Raw genomic sequence first — 25,947 nt, 5'->3', positions numbered from 1 at the left:
TCTCTGTTAACTCAGATTCATGAGTCTGTTTCTGATGGAAAGTTTCCAACAATAAAAGCTAGGGGGGAACATGTGGGTAACTTTGGGACTAAAATGAGAGATGTCCCATGAAACAAAGGATATTTGATGATGCACCTCATTCCTGAAGACATTTCCTTTTGGTATTTAAGGAAAAAGCTACCTCCTGTCCCTCCGTCCAAACCCTTCTCCAAACCTGCTCCTTCTGCCTCCCTCCATCATTGAGCCTCATTCCTGCTCCAGCCTATGAACAATAAAACTAAAGGGTTGGGGAGCTGAACTAACTTGATGTGATCCCACCATAGCCAAGGAACCTTCTGACCTTCTCTCATGTTAACCTGGTCCGTCCGACCCTCCCCAGTGTCCTTGTCTGATGTTATCTCTCCCCGGGACATGTCATCTCTGATTAAGCTCTTCAAGGCAGAGAGCAGATTTTGACTATAAATGCCAGTGGCATTTTTGCCGTGCTCCAATACACTCACCACAGACTTGAGAGAGGCAAAACCCATCCACTTCTTTGCTGACTTTATTATCACAAAACTCCAACCCAAGCTGCCTCCCCAGGGCACTCACTTAAGACAAAAGCACCCATAGATACCTCTAGTCAGAGGGCTACTGCCACTTCCATTATATCCAGCAGGAATCAATTAACATTTCCTAGTGGTGTCCCAGTACCTTATAACCAGGAGGGTCAGCTGAAGAACCCAACCACACTGTTATATAAGTACACCATTAATAATAGAATGAGAGCTCTTGGGTGAGTCAGGGAACGCAGGAAGGATCAAAGGGCATCTGAGGCAGGTCAGTGGATGAGCCAGTTCACTTACTCCTGCCCCCAAATGCCATTGCACATCATGGATTTATGGGATAGCTGACTGAGACCAGTCAACTCACTTCACCTGGGGTGGAGTCTTAGCCGCTACCACTTAGACCCAGCAGTAAAAACCTAGCTCTTTATTGCTTAGCCAATATCCTCCTTCACTCAGAGAAATGAAAGTGAGGAATGGCTGTGGGGAGAAGGGACGTGATGGGGATGAATTGCACAGAGACTGGAGTGTGTGCCTGAGAGGTTAGGGGAATTGATCCCATTAGCGTTGGCTCAAGGCCCATCTGCCTCTGAAGTGCTGCACTCCGGCCTCACTGTGCATCAGTCTGGAGAAAATGTCTGTTGGTGCTGAGTGGTTTATAGGCCCCTCTCTGGTAGGAGGGGGAGGTACGCCAGGAAGAGAAATGTCAAGGGGTCCCAGCTGCACTGTGAGCATCCCCACAGTCCTTTTTAGACCTTGAAGAGGCTCTTCTCTGCCTCCCCTGAGTTACTGAGTCTGGGGGCGGGGATGTTGGCACTGAGCACTGGTGTGAATATTACACTGGGTGGTGACTAGCCTCGATGGAGGCCACGCTCAGGTGAGTGTCTGTGTGTGGGGTGGCATAAGGGTGAGCAGGGAGGGGTGCTCAGGGAAGACTCTGGCCAAGTGGGATGGGCAAAGGGTTCTCAGCAGATAGCCTGTGGCTTTCTTCTATACTGTCCCTTATGCGCAGAGTCCCTTTCCTTCCACTTCCACCCTCTCCTCCTTCAGTCTCTCCTCAAAACACGCTTCCTCCTTCTGCGAGGCCTCCAAACCTTAACCTTCCCTCTTAGCAAATGTGTTTAAACCCATGCCCCTGTGTGAGTGTAAGTGCTTGTGCTCATGGCTGTGTGTGTTTGCATGCACTTGTGTAAGCAGGCATGTGTGTGAGTGCACATCTGTGTGCATGCATGAGTGCTTGTCTCTGTGTGTGAGCACATGTGCATGCATGGCTCTATGTGTGCATATGCACCTGTGTTTGAATGTGCCTGAGTGTGTGTGTATGTGGTGGTATAAATACTCCTGTGTATGGAAGCATGGGTGTGTGCACATTTGTGTGTGAGTACTTGCATGTGAATGAAGTTCTGGAACAGCCATCCATGGGGAGCAGTGGAGGCAACAAACCTAACTGGTTTCAAGACTGAGCTTGATGGGTTTATGGAGGGGATGGTATCATGAGATTGCCTACCATGGCATATGGCCCCTCCGCGACTGCTAGAAGCAAATAATCCCAGTGGCCGGAGATGGACCCTAGATGGGGAGGGCTCTGAGTTACTGCAGAGAATTCTTTCCCAGGTGTCTGGCTGGTGGATCTTGCCCACATGGTCAAGTTCTAACTGACTGGCAGATTTGCGGCTGCAAAGGAATTTCCCCCCAGGTCAGACTGGCAGAGACCTTGGGGTTTTTTTGCCTTCCTTTGTAGTGTAGGGCACGGGTCACTTGCTGATTTGAACTAGAGTAAATGGTGGATTCTCTATAACTTGAAGTCTTTAAATCATGAGTTGAGGACTTCAATAACTCAGCCAGAGGTTATGGGTCTAGTATAGACAGGGGCGTGCACAAGAGAGGGCAAGCAGGGGCACATGTGCCCCCAATAATCAGCAGGGGCACAGAACTCCCCTGGGGTTAGGGTGGCGAGAGCCAGCTCCTCTGGCCCTGGGGTGGCAGACTCAAGGAGAGAGCCAGCTCCTCCAGTTCCAGGGCCATGGAGGGGCAGGGAGAGACAGAACGTGCCCCTCCAAAAGTGGTCAAATTTTAATTCCTGTGCACACCCCTGAGTACAGGAGTGGGTGGGTGAGGTTCTGTGGCCAGCAATGTGCAGGAGGTCAAACTAGATGATCACAATGGTCCCTTTTGGCCTTAAAGTCTATGAGTCTATGTGTGACAGTGAAAGGCGGCTGATGGAAATTCCTGAGGGGGAAGGATAATGTTGCCTCTCTGCCAAGCAATACCAGATTTTCAGGGCCTTGCATAATGATGTTAGCCAAACATAACCCCCAAGTTTGAATGTGCCTGAATGTGTGTGTATGTGTTGGAGGCAGGTAAATGAGAAAATTCTGTCCATTTCAGTTTGACAGACCCTTCCTCCCTCTCATGGGATGGATCTGTTTTATTTTAGCAGAGCTGGTAGTGTGGCCTGTAGTTAAGGTTGCATAAACTTTCCATTATAAGACCCTGTTTTCAGTTGCTTATAACTTTGCCAAACTTTAAGTATTTGGGCTGAAATTTTCCATGCCAGATGTCTGCCTCAGCCTGAGTTGTTTTGAAACATTTCCGCTGAAATGGTTTGGCTGTTTCCAGGAGCAATATTAGGGAAAAATACATTGTTTGTCCAGACCAAAAATGCAACTTTAATTTGGCCCCTTTTGCATATGCATTGTGGTACAGTCTTTAATCACATGATCACATACTACAGCTTCATTCACTGCCACAGAATGGACGGTGCTTTGGGAAGGAATCAGGGTTGGCTGTAGTTTGTCGGACCCCTGCCTCATTTGTTGCTGAAGTAGGAAGTTGAGTAGTGGATGAGGCAGGGGATTCCAGGACAAGAAAGGATGGTCTCATGGTTAAGACAACTGAATTCTATCCCGGTCTCTGTCCCCGAGTTCCTAGGTGATTCTGGGAAAGTCACTTAAATCAAAATGTTCATGGCTGGCCACTAATTATGTGTTACTCCTTTTCTGGATGCCCAGCGTGAGATAACTATGGCCAGACGAGCAGAGTGCTCAGAATGGCAGCTGCAGACTGTTGGAATTGTGCTTTGAACATATAAAGTCCTGGTACTCTGGAAAATCAGGCCCCAGGTGTCTCACGTTGGGCCCCCCAAATTAATGGACACTTGACAATTTTAGCCTTAATCGTTCCGTGCTTCAATTCCCCATCTGTAAAATGGGCGTGATAATAGCACCTATTCCCACAGGAGTGTTGTGAAGATAAATTAAAGAAAGATTGTGAAGCCCTCAGATACAAAGGTGAGAGCATCATAAAAACACTCAGGAGAGAATGAACAGTTTTGAATTCAGGGCAGGGTTTCCATGGTATGGAGTAAATAAGGTCTGGGGCAATACATTGAATGGTGGGATAAAAAATATTGACTAATTTCTCAATGAGGCAGGGGTCCTGTGGAAAAAATAATTGTGATCGTGCAATTAAAGATTGTATCATAATGCATGTGCACAAGGGGGCTGAATTCAGATTGCAAAGGCAACCTGAGTTCTGACACTTCCTAACTTTTCAGTGCTTGACTTCGCAACCTTAGTGTTCTTTTAGCATAGCTTTTGGGATGTAATTATTATCTATTTGCAGTCACTCCAAATATCTCTGTACGTCTTCTGCGGGGGAGGAACAGCAGGGTCTAGGGAGAGAAAGAATTGGCATAACAGGCCACAAGCATTTAAAAAAGCCACCCAGCTGATGCAGCGGGGACTTAGATGATGTCTGCCCTGCAAAAAAAAATCTGCAGCAGCGATTCTGAGCTGCAGACTCAGGCTCACTAGTATGGTGCTAAAAACAGCAGTGTAGACGTTCCCACTTGGCTGGAACTTGGGCTCTGAAACCTAGCGAGGGAGATGCGTCTTAGAGCCTGAGCTCCAGCCCAAGTGGCAACATCTATGCTACGCTGCTATTTTTAGCACCGTAGCTCAAGCCCGAGTCTGTATACCCAGGTTCTGAGACTCGCCGCTGCAGGGTTGTCAAGGTTCCCTCTCCACTTTGAACTCTGGGGTACAGCTGTGGGGACCCACATGAAAGACCCCCAAGCTTATTTCTACCAGCTTAGGTTAAAACTTCCCCAAGGCACAAATCCTTTCTTTGTCCTTGGATGGTATTGCTGCCACCACCAAGTGATTTAGACAAACATCCAGGGAAAAGGGCTACTTGGAGTCTCTGTTTTCCCCAAACCCCTTCACCCCCTTTCCTGGGGAGGCTTGAGAATAACACACTAACCAATTGCCTTTAATAAAAGTACAGACCAGACCCTTTATCTTTAGGACACTAAAATCAATCAGGTTCTTAAAAAAAGAACTTTATTATAAAGAAAAAGGTAAAAAGAAGCACCTCTGTAAAATCAGGATGGAAGGTAATTTTACAGGGTAATAAAAAGATTTAAAACACAGAGGATTCCCCTCTAGGCTCAACTTCAAAGTTCCAAAAACAGGAATAAAACTCCCTCTTAGCATAGGGAAAATTCACAAGCTAAAACAAAAGATAATCTAATGCATTTCCTTGCTTTACTTACAATTTTTGTAATCTTAGATGCTTATTTCAGGTAGGGTTTTAGGAGATGTTTTTTTCCTGCCTGGTCCCTCTCTCTGTCCCAAGAGAGCCCAACAAAGAGAGCACCAACACCCCTCCCCCCCCAGATTTGAAAGTATCTTCTTTTCTTATTGGTCCTTTTGGTCAGGTGCCAACCAGGTTATTTGAGCTTCTTAACCCCTTACAGGGAAAGGAGGGGTTTTATGCTACCCTTAGCTATATGTTTATGACAAGGGTTGACATACCCTAAGTGCCCTGGGATGATGTCTGGATATAAAAGCCACAATGATGATCCAGAGCTGAGACTAGATGATTTAGGCCCAGATTTTTAAAGGTATTTAGGCGTTTCTGTGTATCAGTGTTGCAACATCTACCTGATTTAGGTGCCTAAGTCCCATCAACAATCAATGGGATTTTGTCTCCTAAATGCCTTTTGAAAATGAGATTTAGGCTCCTAAATTGGTTAGGCGTTACAACACTGAGTGCAGCAATGCCTGAGTACCTTTAAAAACAACAAATCATGGGCCTTACCCCTACCTCCCGTAGCCCCTTAGTAATGGTAATTTCTGCTTCTTATTCCTCCTCTGCCCTGCAGGCTTGGAGAGCCCATCGCATGCCCTGCGGGCCGATGCAAACCCCTATGCCAACTCTGCCTCCACCATTTGTGTTACCTTGGCAGAGGGTCACCAATGTGACAGGAGTCTGGAGATTATCTTGTACCCCTGTGGTAAGAGGAACAAGTGAACCAACGTTACACTGGGAGCCTGCTTTTAACTTGGAGTCCACAGCTCGGGTAAATTCAGGCGGCACTGGCTCTGGGAGCTCAAGACCTCTCCTAACAGGAGCGCTGGTTGTGGGAAGCTCCTGGTTATCACAGTTCAAGACTCTTCCAGCTGATGGTGCTGTGGAGAAGGGAGCAGGCATGCTAAGCATGGGGAAGCTCTCCGTTGCTTAATTCTCTGCCTCTCCTAGCGGGGGGTGCTGCCAGTGGAGTAAACTCCAATTCTCTTACATGGAGACAGATTTAGTATTTCAGAGGCATTTTCCATCTGGATTGATTTACAGTCCTAGAAGAGCTGCCTGTGTCAGGGGCCCATTCTGTTCTGCAGCCCACTTCATAAGGGAGAGGGCCTTTCATAGACCCAGCTCCCTTCCCAGACCTTCACTTCCTAACTGCTGAGTCCTCATGATTCTAAATTCTGCGGAGCACCAGGAAGTGCAGGGCCATAGGGTGGGAGCCACTGACTTCTCTGATGTTTGTCCTTTTGCCCAGAGCCCCATTGCCCTCACCTGGTCATTGAGGCGGGTGCCATGACGTACCAGGAGTATGAGGCGCACATCAGGAGTCGTCGGGATTACGTGCGAATCGCCAAGAAGGACAGTGATGGGGAGAGACAGGTGACCAACCCTGGAGGGTCTTTAACAGGGTAGTCCTGGAGGGGGAGGCGTCACGGCCAGTTAGAGGACTGGGATGGGAGAAGGTCTGGGAGAAGTCTGAGACTTGAGGGAAACAGCTGTCCTGGGCAAGGATGTGAGAGGCTCAAGGGGAAGTGCCTGTGGAAGGGGGATGTGAGGCTTCAGGATCCCACCCCACTCCTGTCTCTCTCTCATGCTCACAGGTGGCCTTCGTTCAAAAGCGATTCCACAAAGACATCTTCCACAACCCGGTCCTGATGCTGAACTTCTGTCCTGAGGTGGGCAGTGTGCCTACTGACCTCCAGACGGTCACCCGGGAAATCCTCTTCCTCATCGACCAGAGTGGCAGCATGAGTGGCCCCAACATCATCAGGATCAAGGTCAGGGGGAAAAGGGCCCAGCTTGGGGGAAGGCGGCATAAGATCCACCTAGGGGAAGAAAGCCAGGAACAAGCAGTGGCCAGGATGGCTCCAAGTCCTCAGGGTGAATCACTGACTTGTCTCAAATCTTCCCATTAGGGGTGAGGTGAGAGGGAGGAAACATTAGGTCACCCAGTGCCCTCAGATTCCTTTCCTCCTTATCAGTGGGGCCTGATGGCACAGACACTGTGTTAATCCCCTTGGTTGATCAGCTACTTAACAGGCAGGCTGGCTACCTCTATTCCCCGTGCTGCTGCTGCTGCATTTGAGGTCAGCTGAGGGACTTGCTAACAATCCCTGGATTTGAATGTTGTGGGGAGGGGCCAGGTCATGCCATTTTCTTTGGAGGAGACAGACTGCAATTTGCTTCCCCACTGAGGTCTGCTGACCATCTGGGCAGGATGTAAGACCCATCTCTCTTCTCGAGCCTTTGCTTGGGGTGGCAGGGAGGGACATGATATCCTGGAGGGGCAAGACTCCTTAGTTACTTCTGAAAACACTTTGGTCAAAGCGGAGAGACTTTAGAGATTAGAATGGAAGGAAGACAGACAGACATCACAGACTGATCTGTATTAGAAACAGAGAAGGGAGGAGGTAACCGAACAATATGCAGGGTCAGTCCGTGCTGCAGGGAAAAGACAAGGCAGATTGAAGCTGCTAATAAGAATGGCTTTTAAAGAAACGGTTGGGGGAAGGGAAGGATAGAGACATTAGAAAATGAGGAGGAGGTGACATCAGTGCTGACTCGGATGTTTAAAGTTCTGAGCTGCTCAAAAAAATTGTCTTAAATTAATAAAGCAAAGAGGTTTGGGACACTCAGGGCCAAATCCATCTCCCTCCTCCGAGAGCCTCTGGGCCATGGAACCAATATGATTTTGCACAGTATGAACAGGTGTAGGGGCAGAGGACCTGCAGTAGGCGAGTGAAGTCCTCTGCACAGCAGAGGAGTGGGGAGGGAGATGTGGATGAGCCGGAGGTGGGACCAGCGGATCTGCCGCTGTGTGGATCTTCTCATCTCCTTCCTCCCTGTGGGGGTGAGGCTGTGTAAATGCCCTGCATAGGCTACTGCAGCAACTGAATTGAAAGGTCTTTGCAGAATGGCTCCACAGCTGCTCTGCAGCCTAAGGAAATACTCCTTCACACCTTCCCTACACATCTCCACAGCCCAGCTATTCAGGCTGGATTTGCTGCATAGGGAATAGTGAAGATCTGTTGATAAAACCAGGTGAGGGAATACTTGGAAAATGTGACCATATAAAGATTAGCCAGTCTGGATGGCCCTGACCCCAGGGCATTAGGGGAATAAACTGACAAATCCATTTGATCACTGAACTATTTCTATAAAGTCGTGGAGAACTGGAAAGATAAGAGAGGACTGGAGAAAAATAAATGTGGTACCAGTCTTTAAAAAATGCAAGAGAATGATCCTGGCAATTACTGTCCTGTATGTCTAACTTCTATCCCTGCTAGAATAATGGGACAGGTACTCTGAGAACACTGTTTATAGAGTAAGAGGACTATGAGCAATAAGTGGCTGTACAGAATAAATCACATCAAGCACATTTGATTGCTCTTTCTAACAGAACAGTAGAATTAGTGAATGAAAGGAACATGGCAGTTTGAGAGAGACTTCAGGAAAGAAAACACTTGATTGTGCCCCATGAAATCGTGCTTGAAACATTGTCAAGGTTCCTTCCACACTCTGAACTCTAGGGTACAGATGTGGGGACCTGCATGAAAACCTCTAAGGTTAACTACCAGCTTAGATCTGCTTTTGCTGCCACCACCTAAATTATTTATGAGTTATTTGGGAAACTCTGTCTACCTCCCTCCCCCCACCCCCGAATATCTCCCTCCCAAGTACTATAACCCTTCCCTGGGTAGCCTTGAGAGACTTCTCCACCAATTTCCTGGTGAGTCCAGATCCAACCCCCTTGGATCTTAAATCAAGGAAAAATCAATCAGGTTCTTAAAAAGAAGGCTTTTAATTAAAGAAAGAAAGGTAAAAATCATCTCTGTAAAATCAGGATGGAAAATAACTTTACAGGGTAATCAGATTCAAAGAGCCCAGAGGAACCCCCTCTAGCCTTAGGTTCAAAGTTACAGCAAACAGAGGTAAACCCTCTAGCAAAAGGAACATTTACAAGTTGAGAAAACAAAGATAAACCTAACACGCCTTGCCTGGCTGTTACTTACAAGTTTGAAATATGAGAGACTTGTTCAGAAAGATTTGGAGAGCATGGATTGATGCTCCCTCTTAGTCCCAAGAGCGAACAACCCCCAAAACAAAGAGCACAAACAAAAGCCTTCCCCCCACCAAGATTTGAAAGTATCTTATCCCCTTATTGGTCCTTTGGGTCAGGTGTCAGCCAGGTTACCTGAGCTTCTTAACCCTTTACAGGTAAAAGGATTTTGGTGTCTCTGGCCAGGAGGGATTTTATAGTATTGTACACAGGAGGGCTGTTACCCTTCCCTTTATAGTTATGACAAACATTAATTCTAATTGGCTTGGATAGAAGCACTGGTACCTGGGTTGAAAACTGACTGAAGGACTGAACAAAGGGTCCTGACAAATGGCAACGGGTAGAGCTGTGAGGAGGTTTCTAGTGGGGACTGTAAGGATTGTTGTCAGGACCTGTCTGAGTTCACTTGTTAATAGTGATACGTGTATGCAGCAGTGTTGTAGCCGTTGGTCCCAGGATATTCGAGAAACAAGGTGGATGAGGTGATAGCTTTTATTGGACCAATTTCTATTGGTGAGAGAGAGAAGCTTTTGAGCTTACACAGAGCTCTCACCAACAGAAGTTGGTCCAATAAAAGATATTACCTCCCCCACCTTGTCTCTCTAATAGTGGTACTTAGCATTTACATAGTGTTTCACATATTTAAGGTGTGGTGTAAACATGAGCTAATTAATCCTCATTATAATTTTCATGTAATGATCTGAAAGCATGTTAATGAAGTTCACAGATGAGACTAACTGAAGAGGTGATACAAGCACCAGTGAGGGCAGGAAGATGATACAAAGAAACCTAAAGAGATTAGAAAAATGGGCTGCAAATAAACTGAGATTCATCATGGGAAAATGCAGCTATCCCATCTGGGGAGAGGGACTGAAACAGGAACAGGATGTGATCGCCTTGTCCGGCACATCCTGGAATCCTTGGCCTGTATCGAACGTGTATAAATATATAGGGGCAGATCGACTCCCTCAGTCCATAGCTCCACAGTAACTCAGTGGCTGAAGTAGCCTGTGCAGGGCACTTAAGCAGCTGAGGATATGCCCTGTAGGCTCTAACCAGAAATACGCCCACGTCGTCCCCCTCTAGCCCATTCCAAAGACTAGGATCAGCGTCATTGCCTGACCCTCTGACCCCAGCACACCCCCACAGCCTTCCAGTGGCTCCCCTTCTCCACTGCATCAAATCCAAGCTTCTCGGCCTCCCTTTCAAGGCCCCTCACAGCTCAGCTTCTTCCTGCTGCTCCCCCTTGTCACATTGCCTCCGGCCTCCTTCCCCCCAGTGAGTCCAGCCTCAGCCGCGCGTTTGTCTGCTTCTCCCCCAACAGTCTCCACACCTCCTTCCGCGCTGGCCCTTGTGCATGGAGCATCCATATTCAACTGACCCAGAAAGGCCAGGGGGGCATCTGAGACTGAGAGGAGGGAAGTGACTTGGCTCAGTTGCCCAGTGAGTGCTAGTGCTGGGAAGTGACTCCGCAGAGAGGTGCTCTAGCCTTGTGCCACAGAGGGAGGGGTCCCTGAGGCCATGCTTGTTGAGAGGTGTCAGAAATTGAACGGACCCACAGAGGGAATGCAGGAGTGTTCTCTGTAGCCCATGCACCAAGGCTTTGTCCAGTCCAGTTCCGAATGTTCCCAGCAGTGGGGCTCTCAGCCCTTCCCCTGGAAGATGGTTCTCCAGCCTGGTAGATCTCCTTAGTAGGGAGTAGTGCATATTCATGGACAGGGTGTGTCCCCCTTACAGCTGATCAGCCTCGCTCTCCGCCCTCCCCATCATCACTGGCCTCACCTGCCCTATGTGTTATATTTTGTTTCTTCCCAGGAGGCCTTGCTGGTGGCAGTGAAGAGCCTCCCTTCAGGCACCTTGCTGAACATTGCTGGATTCGGCTCCCACATCAAACCCCTCTTCCCAGCAAGCAAGCCCTGCACCAATGTGAGTGTGGTGCATGTGAGGATTCCTGGCCCTGGTGACCCAGATGCCATCACAACCAGTCTCCCTTGCTCATCCCGGTCTGAAGCCTTCACTACACTTCCCCACCTCATGTTGACCCCCCATGACCAGCCCCTCCAATAATCGAGGCCCCCTGGTCCACGTCCCTGACTCTTCATGGGCCATGGCTGCTTGGTGCACTCTCATCATGAGCTTGTTAAACACCTAAGTCTTTTTCTCTGGCTCCTGTGATGGAAAGTTAGCTGCTCCCATGGTTTGAGCAGCGCTGGCCAACAGATCGGTGCTCGGCATCAGGCTCCTTGCTTCAACGTGACCGTAGTGTGGTGGGACTGTAGACAAGAGGGGAGAAGAGTGAGAATTTGGGGGTGATTCTGTGGGTTTGGGATGCCCCTGTAATCCACACTGTTTGTGTCAGCAGGAGAACCTCAGGCTGGCCTGTGAGCACATACAGAAGCTCCGGGCCAATATGCATGGGACCAACCTCCTGGCTGCTCTGACCTGGATCCTGGGGCAGCCTCTTCACCGCGGTTACCCGCGCCAGCTCTTCATCTTCGCGGATGCCAACGTCAGCAATGCAGGCAAGATCATTGAGCTGATTCGGAGGCAGGCCAGCACCGTCCGGTACGGAGTGTGTGTATGTGGGGAGGGGAGGGAAACAAACCCAGGGGAGGGACGGGGCAAGAATCTTCCTGCTGCGGGGAGGATGGCTGAGGGGATGGGGAACTAGTCTGCAGCCCCTGGTGCCAGAGGGGAGCAGAGGGCCCTGCATTGGTACTGTTATACCCAGGGCTTAAATTCTCATAGGGTATTTCCCTGAGCCTCTCACAATCTCTCCCCCCCCCCCCCCCCCCCCGGGCTCCCTATGAAACCCCCCAGGGTTCTGTGCTTCAGCTGTGGGGAAAGGGGAGCTCAGGGCTGAAGCCCCACAGGGTGCACCATGGCTTGGAGCTTCAGCCCCATGGGTTTGAAAATATTTACCGGAATTTAAGCCCTGGTCAGAGCGTCCCTAGGGTACGGCAAATTGGGGTGGCCGCCCTGGAGCCCTCTCTTTGGGAGCCCCGCAGTGGCCGCCCCGAATTGCCATACCCTAGGGACGGCTCTGTGTGCGTGTCATGCGGGGGGCAGTAGGCCAGCCCGGGGAGGTGAGGTTAGGGTGCGGGGGGCCAGGCTGGCCTGCGGGGTTAGTGAGAGGCCTGGCGCCGGCAGCGGGGGTCGGGCCTGCACTCACCGGCGAGAGGCGGCAGCAGCGACCCCAGCCCTCCCCGCTGGCTCCCAGTGTTGCTCACGGGAGGGGGTGGAAGTTGGAAAGAGGCAGGGCGGGGGCTTGGGGGAAGAGGTGGAGTGGGGGCAGGGCCTGGGGCAGAGTGGGGGATTGTTGCGGGCCCCGCACCCCCGTAGGGATGGCCCTGGCCCTGGTTATACCAAAGTTCACTCCTGAGAGAATAACTCCCGCCCCCCACCACACACACCTCAGATAGAGCAGTCCAAACTCAGATTTCCCATTTCACAGGAAATTTTGACATTTTGAAATTTGTTTTTGTTCTCGTGAATTTCTCATGAAACAGAATTTCGGAAAAGCTTTTGGATCTGGAAAATGTTTGTTCCAGAATTTCAAATTTTTGTTTGGGGATTTTGAAATGTTATCTTGATTTTTAATTGTAATCTTCATGTCATTTTTATTATTTTTACATTACTTCAAATGTCAGCATGTCAGACTGTTTAATTAAAACACAAACAGGAGACTCAGATCTAGAAAAGAAGATGCGATGTTTCAATCAGTGCTAAGTAGCAGCTGCCCTCTAATGATTTTAACATAAAATAAAACAATAATAAAATATTGTAACTATTATATTATGTTGTAGTATTGCAGGTCTATAGCAGAGGTGCATATTGTGCATTATTGCTACGGACATGTCACAAAATAATATAAAGAATAATACAAATATACATATTAAAAATTAAAAAGAAAAGCCCCAAAATTTTGATTTTTCAAAATGAAAATTCAAAATGTTCTTTGTTTTGAGTTTTTGTTTTAAATTGACATGTTTCTACAAAGGTATTACCTCACCTGCCTTATCCTCTCATCCTGGGACCAAGACGGCTACGCCAGCACTGCAAACACCGTATTTCTAAATGTTTTGATTTTGACAACAGTGGCATTTTTCATCAAAAAACTTTTCAATGGAACATTTCCGACCAGCTCTAACCTCAAACCCCAAGAGAGGGGTCTCGGAGCCTTCTCTGCCAAAGACCCCCGTGCAGACCTGGTCCCAGAAAACCTACAAATATCCCAGCCCGAGTGGGGTGGCTCAGTGCCTCCTCCTTTCAGGCTGGAGCCATCCCCGTCTAGGCCAGAGGGTCTCAGATTAGGCCCAAGGGTTGCTTTTAAGCAGTTCTGCTTATTCCTGCAGGTGTTTCAGCTTTGGCCTGGGCTCCGGAGCCTGCCGGAGGCTCCTGAGAGGCCTGGCCAAGGTGAGCAAAGGTCGGGCTGAGTTCCTGAGCCCTGAGGAGAGGCTGCAGCCCAAGGTAAGTGTCCTCCCTCTGCACCGGTATTTTGGACTCAGTTGTGAGGGTGAGAGCACTGAGGTCTCTATTAACCAAGGATGCCTAAAGCTCACCCACCATACCTAATGGGCATAGAACGACACTGGCTTCAGCTGCCCTCTTTCTGTTACAGAGGGGCAGCCTACAGAGGGCACCTACAGGTGTAGCCTGCAGACAGACCAGGGGACTTGGCATGTCACACAGCTTGTGGCGTGTGCTGTGTGGCTCATGGCAGGGACCATGGGTCTCCAATACAGAGCGCGCCACTTTGATCTAGGCGGCATGGCTACACTTCACGCCTGCTGGGAATGCCCATCTACATGGCCTTGGCTGTGATGGGTTCCGTTGTGCTGGGCACTGCTCAGACACATAGTGATGTGCAGTGGCCAAGTGTGACGAACTGGGACTGTTCTTACTTTGGTCTTTGAATGCTGACAGGGGAGTGTGGCTAGGATGGTCTGCGTTGGGGGATGGGAGACTGACCACCTGAGCATGTAATGTGAGAACCCAGGAAGGGGTTAGAGGCCAGGTGACACCTTTGCCCGGGAAACTGAACAAAGGCTGTGGGAGGGGTCGCTGAAGGGAGAGTTTCAGGAGCTGGCTGGTGATATGGCTGGGAGGCAGACGGGGCTGTGACCTCCCAAGGGGGCTGGGGCGCCCTGGGACCCCAAGATGGACCTAACTGGGGGGGGTGGATCCTATTGTCTGTGCCTGCAAGACCTGTCTTGGACTGTGTTCCTGTCATCTAAATAAACCTTCTGCTTTACTGGCTGGCTGAGAGTCATGGTGAATCGCAGGAAGCCGGGGGTGCAGGGCCTTGTGTCCCCCCACACTCCATGACACCAAGATGCTATGTTAATAAACTGCAAACACACACTGAGAGATGGTCCCTGCCCCAAACGGCTTACAACCTGAACAGACAAAGGAAGTAGTGGTATACTCGTGATACGGATGGGAGAGAGATTAGGGCCCAGATCCTCAAAGGTGTTTAGGCTCCTAGCTTCCATTGAAATCAAGGCTCCGAGGATTTGAGGATCTAGGCCTGGGTGACTTGCCCAAGATCATGCAGAATGAGTGGCAGAGCCAAAAATCAAACCCAGCTCTCCTGAGTCCCACCTGTCCCTTCCACTATTCCCCCGCTCTTTGTCACTTAGTCCCTGGGGGTGAAGGGCCTTGTGTCTGCTCTTGCAGCCCCCAGTACCTAGGCTGGTGCTCAGAGTGGTATCCTGGGCTCTGGAGAGAGCTGCATCCATCTCCCATCGGTGGGAGGGAACTCAGTGCAATGGGAGCTCTGAGAGGGTAAGTGTAGGGAGAGAAGAATTAAGGTTCCCCATCCCCAAATGACTTTGAAAGATGTTTTAGTGCCCAGATCAGGCTTTGCTTGTGGACTCACTCCCCTAGGACCCACCGAGCCAGCTCTGTGCCAGTGTTCAGCAAGGCATTGGCCACCAGCATTTAACAGGGCCCCTGTAGCCCCAGATCTACCCTCATCCCCTTCTCCAGCTTGTTTCCTGCTGTCAGTGTTTCTGTGCCATCTTGTGACCCAGAGCCACTCGCAGTGTCTGGGAGGCCCAGTCTGTGCTCTGAGCTCTGGGTGGCTCAGCGTTCAGTGTCAGTCATCTGCTTCTCGGGCCAACAGCTGGTTGGTAATTCAAAGGGCTGGAGCCCCCGGAGTGCATGTGGCAGTGGAACATATAGGTGGGGAGGCTGTGAGCCTCTGAGGGCTGATGGGTCTGGTTTCTGCCCCCTCCTCAGCTGATAAAGTCTCTGAAGAAGGCAATTGAGCCTGCCGTGAGTGACATCACCATAGACTGGTATGTGCCCGACACCATGGAGGCTCTGCTGTCACCCAATGAAATCGCAGCCTTGTATCCAGGAGACCGGCTCATCAGCTATTGCACCCTCTACAACATTGCCAGCTTCCGGGACAAGAAGACAGTAAGAACCCTCTGTGTAGTGGGGGTGAGGCTTTTCCACCAGGCCATGCTCACCACTGGGGATTGGACAATAGCTGCAAAGCGTCAGGCGCTGTGGTGAGGAAGGTTGCTGCTGGAGCCCCGGATGGCTGGGCCCTGTGGCGCGGAAACTCACATGCTGCTGTATTTCTTCCCCTCCCACGATCTGATGCCAATAGGAGGGCCTCTCTGTGGCTGTGGCAACTACCTTGTCCTCTTGTTTTGCCAGGGTAGAGAACGGGTGTGTAGAAGCCTTTCGCGGGGCTCTGTGGGGTCAGCATTCCAGTCCCAGGATGAGGCATTTAGCCCGGACGTGGCTCACCCGTACCCAGCTGGCGAGAGCCAGGACATCAGTCAAGCCCTGCAGGAGATTTCCCGTGAGATTTCCCTGGAGTTTTCCGCTGGGGGCGTCGAGGAGTCTGAGAAGAGTGAGTGGAGCAGCGAGTGAGCACTTAGTGAGGGAGTGGGGCTGGCTGTGCCTGGGGAGGTTGGCCAATGAGATGGACGTTCATCCACAGAGGAGCTGCAGAGGCAGGATGCTGACCCCTGGCCCATCTGGTCTCTTACTGCAGGGATGTTAATGCTGGGTACATAACCCTCCAGGCTTTGCAGCACCCACCCCTCTTGTCTGGAGACAGCTGGCCAAAGGATGAGTCCCTGCCAGGCAGGGTCAGAGGGCTGTAAAGGGGGGGTCTGGGGTGAGGGGGAGCGTCTCTTTCCCCAGTAGAATAGGGTTGCTGCTTGTGTCTCTCCTTGGCAGGTGTGGATCCTGTTTCTGACATCTGGAAGAGGATTTACCAGGCCTCCTACATCCAGGAGCAGTACGTCCTCACTCACTGCTCCATCAGCACCGACCGGAGCCAGGGCCTACTCTCCCACGGCTCCACCAGCAGCGAGTCCACTGGCTCCAGGGACATAGCTCCTGAGAGTGGCTCGCTGGCCTGCACCCTTGAAGCCAACTCTCAGCAGGGACAGAAGAGCGTTTCTCTGTGCGACTCCTCCACCAAATCTGCTCCACTCCCGCAGGCCGGGTTGACTGCTGGCACCAAGGTGAGGTGTGGCCGAGCCCCTGGCTGGCCACGGCTGGGACTGCCAGGAGTAGAGAAGGCTGGGGTTGGCCATCTCCTCTTGCCTCATGTACCTGCCCCCGCCCACAAATGGGTGTGAATTTCTTCTAAATCTCCTGCTCAGTCCCCACCGGAGACAAAATCCTCTATCGTGGTGACCGAGGCAGTCTCCCAGGTTCCTCCATGTTGGACCCTGTGTTCCCTGGAGTGCAGGCAGGTCTTGGAGGGATCCCCTAGAAGGGCTGGGCTGGTTAGTGCCCTGCAATGGCATTTCATTCACGGTAGGGATTGGGCAGTTTTGAATGCATTGGTCATATTAGTGCTGCCCAGCGGGGAGGAAATGGGGCTGGAGGAGCGATTTGCTGATTGGTGAATGGCACAGGTGAGTTATAGGGTTAGGGCTGTAGGGTTAGCCAGAGATGGATACAGGGCAGTGGTTCTCCCTAGTCGGCCCGCTTGCCAGAAAGCAGAGTAACATGTAACAGGAGTGTGGTGTGACGACTGTCAGGATAGGTTCTATAGACCACTGCTAGATCATGTATTGAGCTATGTCTGTTATCTGCCTCCCGGGTTCTTGCAGTTCTAGGCCCTGACATCTGGAGAAAGAACATCCGATGGGCACAATTTCCCAGTCAAATGGAATTTAAAATGTAATTAATTAATTAAAAAACCCAATACAATTAAAATCACTTAAAAATTAGTCTTAATTTAACATGAAACAAACAAAATTAAAATAAAGTGGGCTAATCTCGTACCATCTATTTAATCTTCTTATCAAATTAAGGAATACCAAATACACCACCAGTTTTTCATCAGCTTGATCTAATCATTGAGGAAGCGAGCAGTCTTTGTTTAGCCTTCAGCCCCAGAATTACAGTGCATTATCTGTCTCCATCCCAAGTGAATCTCTCCTGTCCTCAACACAAATGGCTACTTCCCCAAATCAACTGTCTCCTGCCAGCTGTGGGACCTAGCACTGAATGTTGATGGGTGTCACTGCCTCAGTTTGGCTGATGGCTGCTGACCTCTGTATCACATTCCATGCTTTAATGTGGCAGGTGTCATCTCAAGATGATACTGCTTGAGAGCTGGGTCGGCCCAGAGCAGTGCAAAAGGTACCTGTTATCTCATACGGGGCTCTAGGGCTGGTCTTGCAAAACATTATCTTAAATACACAAGCCATGGGAAAGCCTACCTGTGCATCACCCATAGTTTATAATTCTTTGCCTTTAACTGTCACCACTGTCATCCTCTCAGTCCCAGCTTGAGCTCTGGCTTTCAGAGTCTAAGCAGATCCCCAGATCTCCTGCTTTGTCAAATTAAATCCGTCTAGTTAATTTCTGCTGTGAAACACAACTACATCCTCACACCTTCCATGACATACTGGCCCATTCATGATTAAAACACAGCTAATAAAAATAAACAAACCATTAGGGTCAAATTTAAGGCATCCATTTTGGTTCATGTGTTGGATGTGTGTGTTGTACTTTGGTTTATTTTGGAGAAAGGGTCAAAACACTGGGCTACAGTCTCCAGCATCTCAAAGTGGACTTTAGGCAATTTTTTGTTGAATCCACGGGATGATGACCTCTTCCTGATAGCAACATCTTCTCCTTGAGACAGACTCTCGGTGACTCTCCATGATTGCTTTTCTGAGCTGAAACGAGAAATATGTACATGACAGATTTAAATTACAACACTATTCAAATCTATTTTAATTTGAGAAGGTGATTCTGAAACAAACCAAATATATGGACCCTTAAAATACTGATCTGCCAGTTACACGAGGGACTTGTCCACTAAATCCTCTAGATCATTCAAAAGCAGAATAGGAAAGAAAATATAATCCATCTTTCAGAACCATCCCCCTACAGCCCAGCCAATGTGAATATTAAACACTACCTCCAGCTTACATAAACGCTCCCTGCTAACTGCGCAGGGGTAGTTCCGCTCTGCTGGGCAAGCAGAGTTTCACAACAGTCCTTGGCTGTCACTTCTGTTTTTCCCCAAAAACCTTGTTTCTGCTTTTCTGGCCACCAGCTTTCTGGAGCAAAGACAGAACTTTACAAAACCCAAGATTTTAAAGGGAATCAACATCTCAATCCATACAACAGATTTAATATTTCTTTCTAAAAGGGCCCATCCAGGGAAGCCCCAGTGTGAGGACTACAGGAGGCAGGTCATATGGATCACCACTAGGTGGCTTATTGAGTTATCTCTGGCTTCTGTCCCAGGGTCCTACAGTTCTGGGCTCTGACATCTGGGAGAAAAGTGTCTGGTTTTCAGAGTTTTATATTATTTAGTAACTAAACTAACAAAAAAAAAACCTCACTGGAAATATACTTGTGGTTTAATGTTAACCAAATCACACTACAATAAAAGGGGTTAGTATCAAATCATCAAATTAATCTCATCAGATTAATATCAAATAAACCAACAATTCCTCATCAGCTTTATCTAATAACTTGGGAATGCAGCAGTCTTTGCTTAGCTACCACCCCCAAAATAACAGGGAATGATCACTCTTTCTCATTGATAGATGTATTTATATTCTGGTCAAATGGCTGATAAAGAGAGGGGCAGATCACAGCCAGGTTGAAATGAATATTTGGCCTGCATCTCTGAAACTAGTTACGGGCACCTGCCCTGAAAATCTTGTGTTACAAGTGTGGGTTGAGGCTCAGTTTGTACACAGGGTCTAGCTCCAACTGGACACTGCTGTGACACCACCATTACCAGCAGCCAGAGCATGTCCAACTCCAGGGAACCCGAGGGAGGGAGGTACCACTTCAGACTATGCCAGCTACTGGGCTGCCTCAAAGCCCTCTCTGAGCTCCATTGGTTTGGCTGGGACTGCAACTGCCCCAGCCTTGGGGGCAGCTTTCCCACCAGCCAGCACTTTACCTGTCAGGTCTTGAGTCCTTGCAGAGAGATGGGTGGGCTCAGCGCTAGGCCTGTGTAGAGAGATGAGCCAGCTGATCCCCTGCAGTGGCCCCAGGGGGTCTCATCTGCAAGCCCGCCCAAAGCAGGGCCCCAGCTCCCCAGACTGACCCCTGAATCTCTCCTGCTCAGGCGTGCGTGGCACTGAGCTCTGAGGAGCTGGCGCGGCGGAAGAAGGCCCTGGCACGAGCTGCCTTATCTGGACGCAGCTTTTCGTCCCCGCACGGTGAGCTGGATGCCCATCGGCTGCGCAGGGCCCTGGAGAAGGTGTCCCAGAAGCGGAACCAGTCCCTGGAAGGGAAGCTGGATGAGATTGGGCCAGAGCTGCAGAGGCTGCGAAGGAGCCTGGCAGATTCCAGTGAGTGTTGTTACAGCAGGAGGGAGGCGCTGGGGGGCTGGCGCCCAAATTAGCTCAGGCCTCAGGGCAGCCCCCTCAGGATGGTGCAGGGGACTCAGGGCAGTCCCGTCCCCAGGGTGGAGCAAGGGACTGTACAAGCCCTGGGGGAGCTGTCTCCCACTCTGCCCCCGGACTTCACTCTGGCTGTCTCCTAGGTAACTTGCTCTCGCCATCCCATCTGGACTGGGACATGTTGGTGGAACCCCCGTATCTTTTCAGCGCGTCGCCCGCGGCTGAGCGCGGTGAGTGTGAGGGGGGTGCCTGTCTGCCCCTGCGATGCCAGGTGGTGATCCATGCCCTCAGTGCTGGGAAGCCCATCTCCTGGGAAGTGACAGCGACCCTGGAGCCTCTGCTCCAAGCCAGGGACGGGGAGCTGCCACAAGAGTCATGTAAGGCCTGGGACAAAGTGCTGCACCATCTGACTGCCAGCTCCGTCATCCGGGACCACGAGAATGTGGCACAGAGGGAAGCTGAGCTGGAGCACAGTGAGTATGCGCTTACCTGCATGCCCCCCACACCCCGTTGGCTCCCCCCTCCCCGCCCAGCCTCACCCTGTGACTCTCTCTCAGGTTTCTCCCGGAGGCTCCGCCTGAAGGCCATTCAGTCCAGCAAGGCTTGCAACACGCCCTCCATCTACACCTGCCTGGTGCCTGTGGACTCCTCCACCCAGGAGGTCCTGCCCAGGGCCCTTGAGGTTCGCAATGCAGGTACGGCTCCCAGGTTGGCACTGAGCTCCCCCCTGGTCCCCCAGCTCACCTCTAGGGACCCATGGGACTCTGTATGTACATGTGGATCTGCATGCGTCTGGGTCTGCCTGGCTCCATCCATGGGCCTGTCCGTGTGGCTGGCTCTGTCTGTGTTTGTCTCCCTGTCGGCACATGCTCAGGCATACACCTGTGTGTTCAGGTGTGTCTGGGGTCCAGGCGCAGAGATGTTTCAGGAGGGCAGCTGGCTATGCCGAGGACAGAGATAGATTAGACTCCAAAGAACTGCCCAGAGAGTGGGAAAGCCGAGTGTGAGAGGTCGCATTAAAGGAACTGAGGCCCAGATCCTCAGAAGCACTTCATAGAGGATGTGGGCCTGAGCTCCTTGGGCTCAAAGCAGCAGTGGCCAGGGGGGCCTGGGGACCCTCTGCAGGCTCTGAGCCCTGCTCTGTGGTGCAGCTGCCAGCTGATGGTGAGTGTGATTCCTTCCAGGGGACCCTTCCAGCCATCCCCGAGGGTCCCAGGCTGGGATCCGGCGCCAGCGCAGTTACTCAGTGGGCCTGGGACGACGGCGTGACTCAGAGGAGCTGGACGATGCTGTCATCTCTGCAGGTACCAGCCCAGCCCTGCATTGATAACCTGCCCCCGGCACGCTGTCCCACGCCCCTGAAACCCCAACACCGCCTCCCTAGAACCAGCCCTCTCGGGGCGGAACTGCCGCAAACCAGTGAGACTTGTCCAGGCTCCTAGGGCAATGTCAGGCTCACATCAGAGGGCTGTCAGCTCAAGGGGCCACTGATCTCAGCCACCCAGGATGGGAAACTAGGAGAGTCTGAGTAGCCTGGATCCAAGCATCGGGGTTCTCTGGGCCACACCCAGCACCTTGAATTGGGAGCCAGGGCAGCTTACAGGGCCCTGGGGTGAGGTGCTCCCTGGAAGCCCACAGATGGCACTCCCAAGTGCATCCCTGTGCAGGTGCTGGGATCCTGGGGGTGGGCGCAGCCTGTGCATCAAATGGAGATGGAGACAGGGACAGCACTTCAGGCCTCTGCTGCTGCACTGGGGGCCAAGCCGGAGCCCTAGAGCCTGTGTGAACTAGGGAGGTTGTGGGTTCATGTCCTCAGCAGGCTGCAGCGGGGAGCTGGAGGATCCCAGCACCCAGCATAGTCTCTGAATTCTTGATTCTGTTTCAGAGCGAGACGAGACACCCGCTTCTCCCATCAGCGTCTCCTCTGCTGCCGGTGCCTGGGAAAAGCAAAGCTGCCCCGATGGTAAGTCTCATGCACAGCCCAGCGCTGTTGGGGGATCTGGGAAAGCAGGCTCTTCGAGGGTTAGACACTGCACTGCTCCGCCCTATAGGAAAACCTTAGAGAGATGGGGCCCACGGCTGCTGCCAAACCCCCAGGAGGTTGGAGCCTTAGCGTGAATCATCTCACAGCCCATTTGGATGTGTACTGTCCAACCCTCAGTCCCTTGTTGGGGTGTGACCTCTCGTGAGGGGGCCGAGCCCCCTCCCCTAACCTGTGTGGTTGTTATCAGACTGCCTGCTGCCCTCGTCTGTTGTCCTGGGACTGGCCGGAACGGGCTGCTCTCCAACCTTGCTGCTCCAGCCAGTGCACAGATGCTGGCTATCTTGTGGAGATAAAGGGTCTGATGAGAGGGTGGCTCCCATTTCCAGGAACATAGGAGAACCTTGGGCGGGAGCCATAACCTCTCCGCGCTTCTGTCCTGCCTGCAGTACCCTAGGGGAGCGCTGGGTTTGGGAAGGCAGCCCCTGCTGGGGACAAAAACTTCCCATCCTGCCCCGTATTGCACTTGGCAGGGGATGGAGTAATGTTCAGGTGGGGCACAGCTGGGGAGAGGCCCCAGCCTGCTGAGGCCTCATGGATGGGGGCCCTCCACCTGCCCGGTTACCTCCTAGAGTGGCTGAGCCCTTCCCCCACAGGACGGGATGCTTTGGGGGCCTCTGTGGAGCTGTGCCGTGGTAGCAGGCAATTGTGGTGGGGATGGAGAAAGTAGGGGAGCCCAGGGGAGTGCAGCCTTATGGAGTGACCTTCTCTCCCCATGCCAGGTCCTGTGGCCAGTCCCTCTGCCACCTCCGTGGGATCCCAGAAATCCATGGAGAACTTTGCTGGCTCCAGGTAGGCTTTCTAGACTGACTCTCTGGGGTCGGGGGGGGGGGCCTAGATGCGGGCCCCTTCCATGCAGAGGGGACCCTGCATTCAGCAGGAAAGGCCCCAGTCTGTCAGGGGGAGACCCCACCACTTCTTCACTGAGGGTCCCTCCCCCAAAACCTCCAATGCTTGAGCCCTGACGCTGCAGCACAGCAGGGGTTAATCTCTCCCCGTGCTGCTGCCAGCCCACCCTGCACTGCAGCGCACATTGGCCTGGGGCCCAGCAGCCTCCTGGAGAGAGGCCAGCGTTGCCCTGCAGCTTGGTCACCTCGTCTCTTCGGCAGGAAGGAGCTGGAGAGGAACTGCTCCTGGCCAGGGCTGCTGCACCACGGAGGGGAGTTGGGTGTGTGTTCACTCACTGTGGGGGGCTCACAGCCCTCCCAATGGACCTCCTCTCTCCTGGGATGTCAGGCTCCAGCCACCTCCTCCCAGCAGGAGCTGATGAGCACAGCTCTCCCAATGCCGGCAGCATCCAGGCCATGCTGCTCACTGGTCTCTTCTCCTGGCAGGTTCAGTCTCAGCAGGATCAGGGGCCACGGCCTAGCGCTGCGGCCACAGTGCCTGACCCCAGCAAATGAGCTCTCCAAGGACAGTGCCATCCATGACTACCTCCCACTGGTAAGGGCCCTGCACTGCCATCCCAGCTCCTCCCCTAGGGTACTCCACTCCCAGCCATCCCACCCCTGGACCTGCAATCAAACCTGCGTCTCCTACATGATGGAGCAGACTAGTAATGACAAGGCCAGGATCCGCCCCAATCCCAACCCCAGTCTCACAGGAGCCAGGGCTCCTGCAGAGCTGCCCCCACCACTGAGTGGTATTGCCAGAGGTTAGGCTCCAAAGCACGGAGTCAACACTGTGTGCACGCCCCATGGCAGGCCTCACCGCTGTACAGGGGAAACTGCTGCTGCCACAGCCTTCCCTACCTGCTTCACCCCAGCTCAGACCCAGAGCGTCCGTGTGACGGGGACAGACCTGTTAGCTGTTACCACTCGCGAAAGAGAACTCGGAGCATTGTCAGTGCTCTGAAAACATCTGCTCAATGTGCGGCGGCAGTCCAAAAAGCTACCAGTGGTAGGAACCATTGGGCAAAGGAGAGAGAATAAAACTGAAAATATCACAATGCCACTCTATAAATCCATGGTGCGCCCACCCCTGGAATCCTGCGTGCAGCTCTGCTCTCCCCATCTCAGCAAAGTGATATTAGCATTGGAAAAAGTACAGAAAAGGGCAACAAAAATGATTAAGGGTTCGGAACAGCTTCCATAGGAGGAGAGATTAAAAAGACTAGGACTTCTCAGCTTGGAAAAGAGACGACTAAGAGGGGATATGACTTGAGGTCTATAAAATCATGACTGGTGTGGAGACAGTGAATAACGAAGTGTTATTTACCCCTTTACATAACACAAGAACCAGGGGATACCCAATGAAATTAACAGGCAGCAGGTTTAAAACAAGCAAAAGGAAGTATTTCTTCCCACAACGCACAGTCAGCCTGTGGAAGTTGTTGCCAGGGATGTTGTGGAGGCCAAAACTATAATGGGATTCAAAAAGGAACTCGGTAAGTTCACTGAGGATGGGTCCATCAATGGCCATTAGCCAGGATGGGCAGCGATGCAACCCCCTGCTCTGGGTGTCCCTAGCCTCTGTTTGCCTGAAGCTGGGAGTGAACGACTCAATGATGCCTGTTCTGTTCATTCCCTCTGAAGCACCTGTCACAGGACACTGGGTTGGATGAACCATTGGTCTGACCCAGCCTGGCCATTCTTATGTTCGTACATAAAGAGCCTGGGCCCAGTGCTGGGCTTCCCCAACACTGCTGCTTTTGACAGGATGGCTGGCACAGTGCCAGCATCAGCAAAAGGGCTGCCTAGTGCACAAGCACTGCCTCTCAGACTGCCCTACTGCAGCCAGGAGACCCCCACCCCACGCACACACACACCCTAGGGCTCTGGAGTGAGTGCAGGACCCCTCTTCTACACCCTAGGCTCCATGCAGTGTGAGTGTCAGACGCTGGCCCTGTGCAGTGAATGTGAGATGCTCCCCTCAGCCAGCGTGCTGTAACACCCTCTCCTCCCGCCCAGGTGCGGCTGCAGCAGGCCCTGGGCACCTTCCAGCTGACTGAAAGCTTCTCCGAAGTGGTGCAGATCCCGCTGGACCGTCTGCGCCGCGCCTCGCCGTATGCCTCGCACCGCGCTAGCCTCAGCCCTGGCTCCTGCACCTCCCCCTGGGCACTCGTTGCCAAGGGCAGCCCTGACGGCGGCCCAAAGCAAGTGGCCAGCCAGCCCTCTCCAGAGGGCGTGGAGCCTGCCAGAGGCAGCCAGGAGGGGGCGCCAGAACCAGGCTCGCCCCATTCGCACAGCACCAGCTCTGAGGTCCTAAGCACCGCCATCTGGCCGCAGGCAGACAGCGGGCGTGGCTCCGAGACCGACGCCTGCGACCACTCGCCTGTCACCTCCGAAGCCGTCAGCCTGCAGGAGGTGGGGCTCGAGGCCGACGAGGGGGACCTGGAGAGTGCCAGCTGGGCCACAGCGGTGGCGCTGGCCTGGCTGGAGCACCGCTGCGCCGGCTTCTTTGTGGAATGGGAGCTGTTGGCCGCCAAGGCAGACGCCTGGCTCCGGGCGCAGCAGCTGCCGGAGGGCGTGGATGTGGGCTCCCTGAAAGGGGCAGCGCGTCACCTCTTCCTGCTGCTGCGCCACTGGGACGAGAACATCAAGCTGAACATGCTGTGCTACAACCCCAGCAACATGTGAGGGGAGGGGCAGGGCCAGGGCCAGGGCGCCACGTGGTGCCAATAAAGAGGTTTGGTTCAGACCTGCTGTGCCCACAGCTCCTTCCCCTCCTGAGCTGCCCCCGGGGGGCGCTTCCCTCTGAGATGGGCAGGCCCAACCCGCTCCGGCAGCCAGCTCCCTCCCCGCATCAGTACTGCTCCGGGGACCAGGAGCCACACTCGGCCTCCTGCTGGGGGGCTGGGTAGCCCAACGAGCAGCAGAAGGGTTTGGAAGCAAGTGAGGTGCAGGCAGCGTT

General features: G+C 52.2%; 1 protein-coding gene across 1 annotated transcript in view; it reads left to right on the top strand.

Annotated features, from left to right (window-relative positions):
• Window positions 1-25,673, top strand: part of VWA5B2 (von Willebrand factor A domain containing 5B2) — a 41,415-nt gene extending 15,742 nt beyond the window's left edge. Inside the window, exons 5-21 of the mRNA XM_024214305.2 lie at window positions 5,713-5,844; window positions 6,391-6,515; window positions 6,737-6,913; window positions 11,011-11,121; window positions 11,558-11,760; window positions 13,551-13,665; window positions 15,439-15,621; window positions 15,868-16,066; window positions 16,399-16,688; window positions 19,778-20,003; window positions 20,198-20,527; window positions 20,612-20,749; window positions 21,239-21,358; window positions 21,940-22,017; window positions 22,818-22,887; window positions 23,430-23,538; window positions 25,005-25,673. Coding sequence (XP_024070073.2) covers window positions 5,713-5,844; window positions 6,391-6,515; window positions 6,737-6,913; window positions 11,011-11,121; window positions 11,558-11,760; window positions 13,551-13,665; window positions 15,439-15,621; window positions 15,868-16,066; window positions 16,399-16,688; window positions 19,778-20,003; window positions 20,198-20,527; window positions 20,612-20,749; window positions 21,239-21,358; window positions 21,940-22,017; window positions 22,818-22,887; window positions 23,430-23,538; window positions 25,005-25,673 — 3,275 coding nt within the window. The remainder of the gene's footprint in view (window positions 1-5,712; window positions 5,845-6,390; window positions 6,516-6,736; window positions 6,914-11,010; window positions 11,122-11,557; window positions 11,761-13,550; window positions 13,666-15,438; window positions 15,622-15,867; window positions 16,067-16,398; window positions 16,689-19,777; window positions 20,004-20,197; window positions 20,528-20,611; window positions 20,750-21,238; window positions 21,359-21,939; window positions 22,018-22,817; window positions 22,888-23,429; window positions 23,539-25,004) is intronic.
• The last annotated feature ends 274 nt before the right edge of the window (window positions 25,674-25,947 follow it).

This window comes from Terrapene carolina, unplaced genomic scaffold (assembly GCF_002925995.2).
Source record: "Terrapene carolina triunguis isolate 2854851 unplaced genomic scaffold, T_m_triunguis-2.0 Scaffold88, whole genome shotgun sequence".
Taxonomy (NCBI): Eukaryota; Metazoa; Chordata; order Testudines; family Emydidae; genus Terrapene; species Terrapene triunguis.
The sequence above is the reverse complement of the archived record's forward strand: the minus strand, read 5'-3'. Positions and strand labels throughout refer to the sequence as shown.